The sequence below is a fragment of the Toxoplasma gondii genome, chromosome VIII, assembly GCF_000006565.2.
Source record: "Toxoplasma gondii ME49 chromosome VIII, whole genome shotgun sequence".
NCBI lineage: Eukaryota > Apicomplexa > Conoidasida > Eucoccidiorida > Sarcocystidae > Toxoplasma > Toxoplasma gondii.
The window spans coordinates 2629874-2639408 of NC_031476.1; the positions used below are offsets into that span (position 1 = coordinate 2629874).

Sequence of the window (9535 nt, forward strand, 5' to 3'; positions counted from 1 at the left end):
GTACTGTACAACAAAGGGATGCCAGTGACCACAATACTAATCGTCTCTTGATGCTGACTGTGTTCCACTAGGTTTTATCACGGTGTGTAGAAGACGAGTTGACAGTACGTCTTTGGCAGCTACAGCTGACAGCGATGTGCCGAGCGCTCAAATATACCGGTGGTATGTCTGCCGGAGCGTGTGCCATTTACACAACCACCGCGCCGTACGCTAGGTGGGAGTAACCGAAGTTGGCTACTGCCTGTGTGTTGTGTCATGAGTGCGTTTTTGAATGCGCTTAACTCCAGGATGTTCCCACATCGGCATCCTTCAGCAGGTAACAGAAGGCGCACGTTGCAAGAGTTTGGGTTACGAGAATTCAGAAGTTTCTCACACATGTCAATGTGAAGAAAAAATTAAAACTGAAAGCGACCGGTTGGGCTGCTTCCACTACAGAGAATGCATTGCTCATTCCACCTCGTTGTAAACAGCCTTCTTCTTGACAGACACATAAGGAACAGCTCCAGGTTTCGAGTGCTTCCGCCGGTTCTCTTCCTGAATACCAAAACACACTAAAACGGTATATGAGAAGTGGCTACCACGTCGTGAGGGCGTCTACCTGAGCGACAACCGAATGTTGACCTGCATAGCCACAGTAGTAGCAGGACGCCACAGCAGCCAGGTGTGTATGACGAAACACACGGGTGCATGTGGTACTAAAAGCGTGCCAATGGATGAAAGGAACTGATTCTCACTGTCCGGTGGACGCAACCCCCTGCTGCTTACCCTTCGTCGCCGTGCGTCGGCCATCTCGCGTTTCTTTTCCTGCGTCTTCTTGATTAGTTTTGGCACGTGGTGGTATCTGAACGAGGACACGCATGGCGCCACAAACGCGTATGCGGCAAGACACTCGTTTTCTCTCATTCATGCGAACCCAGTACATGAACAGTTAACCGAGAGGGCATTAGGCAGCGAACACCAGGTAGGCAGTACAATGTGATGCTGCACCCGAGAACCGCACGTCAAATACCAGCAGCACCGGTGACGAGCTGCTGACGAGCGAGGCGTACCGGAACGTCCCCCACATTCGTGCGAAACAAACGGAGCATCCATACGAGCCGCATACCTTGCGATGCGCTTTATTTCCTTTAAGTGAGCGAACTTCTCCGTCAAAGTCTTGCGATACGCAATGGCTTGTCGTTCTCGGTGTGTCCGTGGTCCTAGCTGCGCAGCAGCTTCCGTCTTCCAGACTCGGACGCACATGTCCGCCGAACCCGAAATGACAAATCTCGAATCTGTAGAGTATCGACAGCATAAGACGCTGCAAGCGAAAGCAAGAGACACATCGCACGAGGGCACAAGGTAAAACCGCTACCGTACAGACTGAACCAAGGAGCCAAATTAATGATACTGCCTCACTGTAAAAGCAAATCGGCGTCTCCTTGACAATTATAGAGTTCGCCCTGACCTACGTGAAACATCCCTGGGTGCTGTCCATGCAATAAGGCATTTTAACAAGCTCAGAGTGAAAGGAAGTCGCTCGATGAGGGACCGACGGTGCAGTGCACAGTCCACTCATACAAAAGCTCGGTGACCAGTCTGGAATGCCCCTAAATACTCTCATGTCCAAACGCAGACGTCTGCAGATGTCCGAGTACCTTTGCATTCGCCGGGTGTGGTACACATCACGACTTCGGCTTTCGTCGACCTTGAAAATTCTTAGCGTGCCGTCGAAAGAAGCGGCAGCGAATTCTTGGCCAGTGGGAGAGTAGTCGACGTCTAGCCTGCACCAGTTGCACGCACAGGAGAACCGGACGACCTTCACATGGAACATTTACACAGAGAGAGCTTGTCATGCGAATATAATTTCGAATGCCTCCATCTATACGCGTCAGACAATGAGAAGCAATCCCAACGGGTGCAAGACCAATACAGGTGAAACTGCTACAATAAAAGAAACACAAATACCCTGGTGTCCGGCGCAGGAACTGCAGTCCAGAACAACGAGAAGGCTGAACCAACTTTCGGTTCTTCCGTTCAGAAAAATGTGGTACTTCTCCGCTGTTCGCAGTGGAGCGTGAGGGGAACTTACACTGCATTAACGAAATCTCGGTGGATCATTAAAGGCGCCGAGAGCTTCCGCATATCGAACGTATACAGATTTTGATCTTCGCTTGCGACGGTGAACTTCGGAGGGTTCATCGGGTTCCAGCAAATGGCATTGCTTCTCATCTGAAAATAATTGCGTAAAAAGACGGGAACCAGGCATGCACACTTCAGCGTCACCTTCCCGCACACTGTAGCTGCCGTCACTCGAAGTGGCGGGGCGACGGCTAAGTTTCTATACCGAATACCATAGAAAATAGGAACCACTCCCACCTGCAGGTAATTGGCACCACGGTTCCACAGTCGTTTACATCATGTAACATACAAAGACGTACACGGCACTAAGGGCGCGTATGTTGCTGTAAATGTAGATATGTAAACATCTATCTATCTGCACATCTACAGGCACACAGGCGGCTTGGAGGAGCGTCTCTGAACGCTGTGTAGAATTGCCAAGGGTGCCGGTCTGCCCGTGTACTGTTCAGCGGGTCAGCATGGGGTGTGGAAGATGGTCCTCTGTCTGTATTGTGGTTTCAGTTCACTTGGCATGTAGAAACAAGATTAGAAGGCTGGCGGCATTACCTTCATAAGCACTTTGCGAATCGGAGTGTTTGCCCGAATGTCTGCACACCAAAAGCACACACGCCCCCACAAAGAACACAAGCGAATGCATGCAGGGGTACCCCAAAACAGTACCGCCGTCGTTCACTGGGTGGTGCCGCCACAATCGAGGAGACAGACGAGAAACCCTGGGGGGAAGAAAACGGGCAAGAGCCATGATCATCAACGCTCGCTGCTGAGCAACAACAATACCCTGATTTTCCACGACCACAGCAGCCTCACGGACCATGGTTTCCACAGCAGTAACGCGACAAATACGACACCCAGTATGAAACGGGAGTCCAACGAGCGTCTGCACGACAAACAATGCGTGAGGATCGCAAGCGTCACTGCTTCTCGATTACTCTTGAATCGAGGGAATTCTGCAGGAAGAAGCCGACCAAACGAGACCGCGTCTCACTTCATGAATACAAACGTGCGCACAAAATACAGCACAGGACGTCGAGGCGTCGTACTCCTCGGAGCGATAGCAGCAGAAAATATTCGGTCCTGGAAGGGTTAACCGGTCACCTACCGTAGAGCCCGACAGAGCAGTCTGCGCCCGTTGCCGCAATAAGGCCGGTCTATCACACAAACAAGAAAAGACAACTTGGGAGAAAGGTGAAAGCGTTGAACGGGACGACGCATGTCGCCAGCAGGATTCACCGTGTATTTAGGCCTCATGTGGCGTACATCTCTCGCTGTGCATAAGCGTCTGCATGCGTGTCTCACACATCTACACGACATGCATTCGTGCGGATACGTCCAAATCGCAGGATGCGCGGGCACCGCTAATGCTGTCTGTCGTTAGGATATCGTTTGGAACAGATTTCCGTAGTTATACTGAAGGTAACGTTCACTGTGAGGTTGCAGTGCGTTTACGGCTGCAGTGCTTTACACGATAGTTGATCATCTTCGGGACTCATGCGTTTCAGTCGGTACGTTCCCGCGCCAAAGAGTCAAGCAAGCTGATGTGCATGCACACCACACGCATATACCGTTGCACATTACATACGCTCGCGTCTGCGTCCAGGCGTCCACAGATTCACGCATTTGCTTGTATATGTCTAGACGTGGATTTCCACGTATATGGCGTCAACCTTAAGAACGGATTCGAAGAGGACACGCGAGAGTGGTAAACGCGTCGAAACGGCGAGTAAGGTTGATCGCTTTGGACTTACTTCTGACGGATTAAACCGACCACAGTGGATAATGTCGCATCCCCACTGGAAGCTGTGGAGAGGCGTCGAGCGATTGACATCCCACACGGCGACTTCTTCGCCGGTAGCCACTGGAGAAAGAAGAAGGGAAAGAAGAAGACTATGAAGACAAAAAGACATGCGCGAAGAAGGCGACTGAGAACATGCAACCACATCCATTTAGGAAAACGCAGAAGCGGGACTCGAAGCAGGAGGCAAAGAGACCAACCAGCAAGAACTTGCCTCGACCACACCACACGCGAAGCGCAAAGACTACAGTGGAAAGAAGGCACTGGAGACAGTGTTTCGTCAGATGCCCCTTACCGAAAAGAGGTTTAGACCAGTGATGGTCGAGACACGTGACCACAGAGGAAGAAGTGAAGACGGTCGTGGGCTGCAACAAAGACACACAAAAACGAAACCGCACTCGAGCGTCTCAACCGGTAAGCCATGCGCCTAGTTCAGGCCGCAGCCCTCTTCCGTCGTACCTGCGCGTCCATCAAGCCTCACTCGCCGATTCCCCGTCTCCCTCCTAACTCTCTCCACACCACTCGCCGTGTTGCCCGTCCTCTCTGCTTTCAGGCCTCCGCTGGTTGCATGCTCTCTTCAGAAATGATTCACCAAGACGAAAACGCCCTTCCACTTCATACGTGTGAAGACTGGCCATGGGAGTCCTACCCCAGGAAGCCGCGCTTCCTTCGTCTCCTTTTCTGTTCCCATCTCGTGTCTTGTTCTCGTTCTTGTCTCCCTCCGTCCAGTTGAGGGCCTTTCCACAACAAAAATCAGAATCAGCGGCGCTCCTCAGCGTCGCCCATTCCTCTTCCTCTAGGTATTCGTTCTCTTCTGCTTCTCACTCTCACCGTTTGGTCTATCAAGGCGGGAACTGCATGCGCTGTCTGCCCGTCGTCGTCGGCAGCCTCTTCTTCGTTGTTCTCTGCACGGCTTCGGCGCAGAGCCGATGAAGCCTGAAGCTCGAGCTCTGCAACGTCCAGCGTGGAGAGGGGTGCCGACGGAGCTCTGAGGCGCCACACTTTGATTCGTCGATCGTCACCGCCAGTAAGAAGCCGGTTGTCTTTGGGCGAAACGCAGAGCCCTGAGATACCCCGAGAAACGTGAAGAGAGGCATCGTGCAGCAGGCGAACAATTCGTGGCGAGCCCACGCGTACAGTGGGGACAAGCCGCGGGTCTGTCTAAAAGGTAGCATCGACCTCGCGGTGTCTCGTTGCGTATACGTCTACCAACAGTTGTTTGCCTCTAGCCACTCACCGTTAGACCATCGACTTAGAGCGACACAGCGTGGAGAGGTGGAGAGGCCGGGAGAAGAGGCGACAGACGAGGCGAGCGAAACGACATCACAGATGCGGAGGGACGGGGGAAAGTGACGAAAAAAATGGAAGCGAGAAGAACAAAAAAGGGGGGGTCTTTGAGGGAACCAGTGTCAGTGACAACGACAAACGCGAGACACAGAGTACGTTGAATCAGTCGGGGTATAAGGGAAACAGATAGCTTTCGAGAGGAGACGGACAGAGAGAGAAACTCACCTGGGACAGAGCGACCTAAGGCAGATACGAATTAAACTCCCAAACGCCCACAAAAAGTGAATTGACCTCGAAAAATCCTAATCGAACGCAGACCTCAACGCCCACAAGGATTGACTGTGCTCCGAACCAATCCAGATCCACTGGAGACTAGAAAGCCGACAGAAGTCCGTTTACCTCGAACGAATCCATCATGCGCTTGAAACACCTTCACGCATTTCTTCGTCGCCCCGAGGTTCCACTCCGCCACCTCGCCGTTGCAGCTTCCCGTCCACAAGGAAGTCTGGAAAAGGTTTAAAGTTCATAACACAGAAGCTGCGATTGACAGGCCCCGTGCTGGGGGAGCAACACGCTCAGATCCGATTCTTAACAGGGGCGCTACGGCAGCCCAGACGCATACCGTCCTTGGGACCGGCTAACCGGGGGAAAGCACGGGGTGGCAGATCGCTATGTGCCGACAGTGGTGCAGCCTAAAGCCGGCGATCCTTTCCACATGAGTGACAAGACACATCGCCAACATGTGCTGTCCAGGTGGTTATACGCGGCGTTCTCTTGCTGACTGTGTAACAAGAAATGCAAAACCAGACCAGAGGTTCGAGTCCAGGTGGGAACGCCCTACACGGAGAAACGCCTTCCGCAGTCGGTAATACGTCGACATCTCTACATTCAAACCAACTCATCACTAGAGGTATATAAGAAGAACCTACAGCTGAACATGCTCACGCCCTGATGCTAATCCACCCGTCAGCGAATGCTTCCATCTACCTACGTCAGCATGCAGATGTGCCACCCGTCGCTCTCGTGATGTATAACACCTAAACATATCCCCAATATATATATATATATATATATATATATATATATATCTTCTTCCTTCAAGAGCCATAGTCACCGATGTACCCACCGGAACCCCCCCGATACCTCAATCTACTGACATGCACACATAAACAGCCATATATATATATATATATATTTCTATACATTGCTTGAAAGATGGACTGGGGAGGGGAGTGTCGATGCTGGAGAAACCTGCAATTGTCTCGATGCAGACTCGAGACGAACGGCGACTGAGTTGCTTCTTACCGCCTGGCTCTTTGCTCGGACCATCGTCTTAACTCCGTCGCGGTGGCCCTCCATGCAGAAGAGCAGAGGCTTGGCAAACATCTTTTGCAGTTTAACCGCATTCAGCGCGCGCGTGTATTCACGCTCCTAAGTAGAACAGAATACAATCGACAAGAGCAGAGAACAATGCAACATACGCAGAAAGCAATTTACAGTTTAGAAGCTTACATAACGCAAGTCACAGCTGTTCACGTAGCACGGCGCTGCGCAAGATAGTATCATATCAAATCACTACATAAATGTACAAAACATATTATATATACATATAGGTAGGTAGATATCGAGTAATAGATGAACAGATAGACAGAAAGATAGAAATAAAGTTGTCTCGCCGTTGCAGAGATATCCGGCAAAAAACGACAACCCAGAGGAGAGAGAACGTCGTGAAAACGTAGGAGTCAAGTAGCCTTGAGGAGAAATCGAGAGCAGTTTTTGAGAATGCGAGGGAGAGAAAAAGGAGAGACAGACGGAGAGAGACGGAGAAAGACGGAGAAACTGTAGGAAGGCGGAAGAGAAGCTCATGAGAGAATGAACTGGAGAGACAGAGAGAGCGAGCATCGGGTGGCGAACGTGAGCGAAAGAGAGATTCACTGAGAGCCCGAAGCAGAGAGACAACGACAGAAAGGAGACAGGCAAAGCGAGACACATGCCGAGAGAGGGCGAGGGAGAAGGACGGCCAAACGCGACGCATCCAAAGACATGACGCCACTTCACCAAGGGGTGCTGAAGAAACAAATGCGAGCGGCGTCACCACATGACTGTGCAAATAACCAAAACTGCACGAGGACCGACGCAACCTGCTGCCGCTCACAACTAAATAATGCCAATTCACACACACCGTATATCTGTCAACATATTTACGTACATTTATTCATACAAATATATATATATATATATATATATATATACATGTATATATATATATATATATATATACAGGCAAATAGACACATATAGACAGATTCATATACTTCTATCGGTGTTGGTAGGAGTATGGGTATGTGGGGTGAGCCGTCGGGCTGCATCCGGTGCAAGAAGAGAGTCATATTCGCCTACGCGTTCGAAGGGGTGCATCTGGGGATCGAAATTTCGGACGACGCGCTGAAGCTGGCCAGGCTTCTGTTGGACGTAGTCCGCGGGATTCCGGTGGATCACCTTCACTTTCACCATTTTGGCGACGGCGGAGGTGTGCCAAAGAATGGAAAAAAAAAACCAAAGGCCAAGAGGAGAAAAGCCAAAGGGGAAGGAGGATATACAGCGACGCAGGCTCGCAGCTCTGCAGCGAGGAGAGAGGAGCAGCGAAAAGCCGTCCACCGATATGCAGAGAGACGGACTGCGCTTAAGAGGGAAGGACAGAGTTGGAGTTGTGGAAGAACGGAAGCAGGAGAAAAGGGAGCGGAACGGGAGAGGCGAGAAGCGCGCAAAACAGAAGCAACGAACAAGAATCGACGCCGAAGTACAGCAAGGCGACAGACGAGGAGAGAGACAAGATGCGTGATAGCATGCTCGATGTCCGATTCTCTCTCCTCGGCCTTCTGTGTCCATCCCGTTGGGCGTGGTCCCGCGCAGGATTGAACTCGGCTCAAAAAAGCGGCGCTGAGTGAGAAAGTCAAGAAACCTCAGAGGCGAAATGGCAGAGTCAAACAACCGCTGAAGAGCGACGTTTGTGTGCGGCTCGGCTCGCGTCCTTCTCGGGCTCCAAGTTGTCTGAAGGAATCGCGAAGAACAAATCGTGGAGTGATCGTGAAAACAATGTGATCGACAACGGTCTTGGGTGCACTTCACGGACGCTCGGAGGTGGTGGAGACGCCCGCGAAGCGCATGTAGAGCTGCAGGCGCAGCAGCAAAGACGAGCGACGGCCAAGTCTCCTTGTGCGCTGTGTTAAGCCTTCCTGGTGGATCAATCCTGAGATATGAACACAAGGCAGCGCGGTGGAGGGAGTGAAAGGCGTTTTGAGCCTACTCGTCCAATAACCGAAGAAAGGGAAGGAAGAAAAGACACAGGATCCGTCAGAGAGTCGAAACGAAGGGAGAGCGACAAAAAGAGGATAGTCCGAGGAAGAGGCAGGTCGAGATCACTGAAAGCGAAGAGACGGAGTCCGGTTGAGAGGCCGTGACGGCTTATAGCCCCACATAAAAGAAGGCAGAGGCCCCGAGAGAGGGACACGAGGAGACGGACCAGAGAGGACCAGGAGATCAAACTAAAGACGCGAACAAAGCAAAGAAGGACCGAGGACCAACGCTAGGCAGAAAGGAAGAGCGTGACGCGTCGTGGGTTGCTCTTCGCCGCGACAGGGCGGCGGAGCCAGAGCCAGAGAAAAGGCAAAAGCGAAAGGCCAGATGCAGCAACAGAACGGACAAGAAAGCGGGACAGAGAAAAAAAGAAGACCAGCGACAGAAGAAGAGGGAAAGGCGAAGTCTTGTCGCCTTCATTCTTCCAAGAATTTGAGGATTTTCCTGTCGGGAATCTCCTCAGGCCGCTGACTTTCGCCGCGCATGCAGCCGCGTGCATGCAATCTCGCGGCTGCGGGAGAGGCACACCGCGGCTAGCGCAGAAGCAGAAAGGAGACCTCTGGACGTTGCCGGCGGTCATAAACTCTAAACCCTGGTCCTCTTTTGCTGCACACGGCGTTCGATTTCCACCCTTTCCTCGCTGTTCAGACGCCCTCTTCGCGTGGAAGGTTGGTGCTCAGGAACGGGAAGCCGAGAGGAAACTACCTGGAGGCCAACTCGACTGCGCGCTGGCAAAAAGCCCAGAAAGACCGTCCAGTAACAGTTGCACTCAGGGGCGTTTCTCGTCTTGCCTCTTCTGTTAGGTTTCGTAAAATTCCTTTCTGTTCCGCTTCACACCTCGTCCCCAGACTAAGCTGCCGGCGACGTCGTGGAAGCCGGGCAGGGTCGGGTGAAAATCGATTTTGTGTCTGGCTCGAAGTTGGCGTGAGTTTTCGCCCTTTGTCTGTCACCACATCGTTTCTTTCCTTTCCTTCAAGT

The 9535-nt window shown here is 51.8% G+C and overlaps 1 protein-coding gene across 1 annotated transcript; it reads right to left on the reverse strand.

Moving 5' to 3' along the window:
• Positions 1–447: 447 nt before the first annotated feature.
• TGME49_233410 (Sof1 family domain-containing protein) lies at positions 448–8089 on the reverse strand (the record flags this gene model as incomplete). The annotated part of the gene is made up of 13 exons (XM_002368159.2): positions 448–534; positions 766–841; positions 1106–1300; positions 1638–1763; positions 2072–2211; positions 2668–2708; positions 3221–3269; positions 3867–3976; positions 4209–4278; positions 4745–4977; positions 5600–5705; positions 6506–6631; positions 7601–8089. The coding sequence occupies 13 exons, from the start codon at positions 8087–8089 to the stop codon at positions 448–450; spliced, it is 1848 nt and encodes a 615-aa protein (XP_002368200.2).
• Between the last annotated feature and the right edge of the window lie 1446 nt (positions 8090–9535).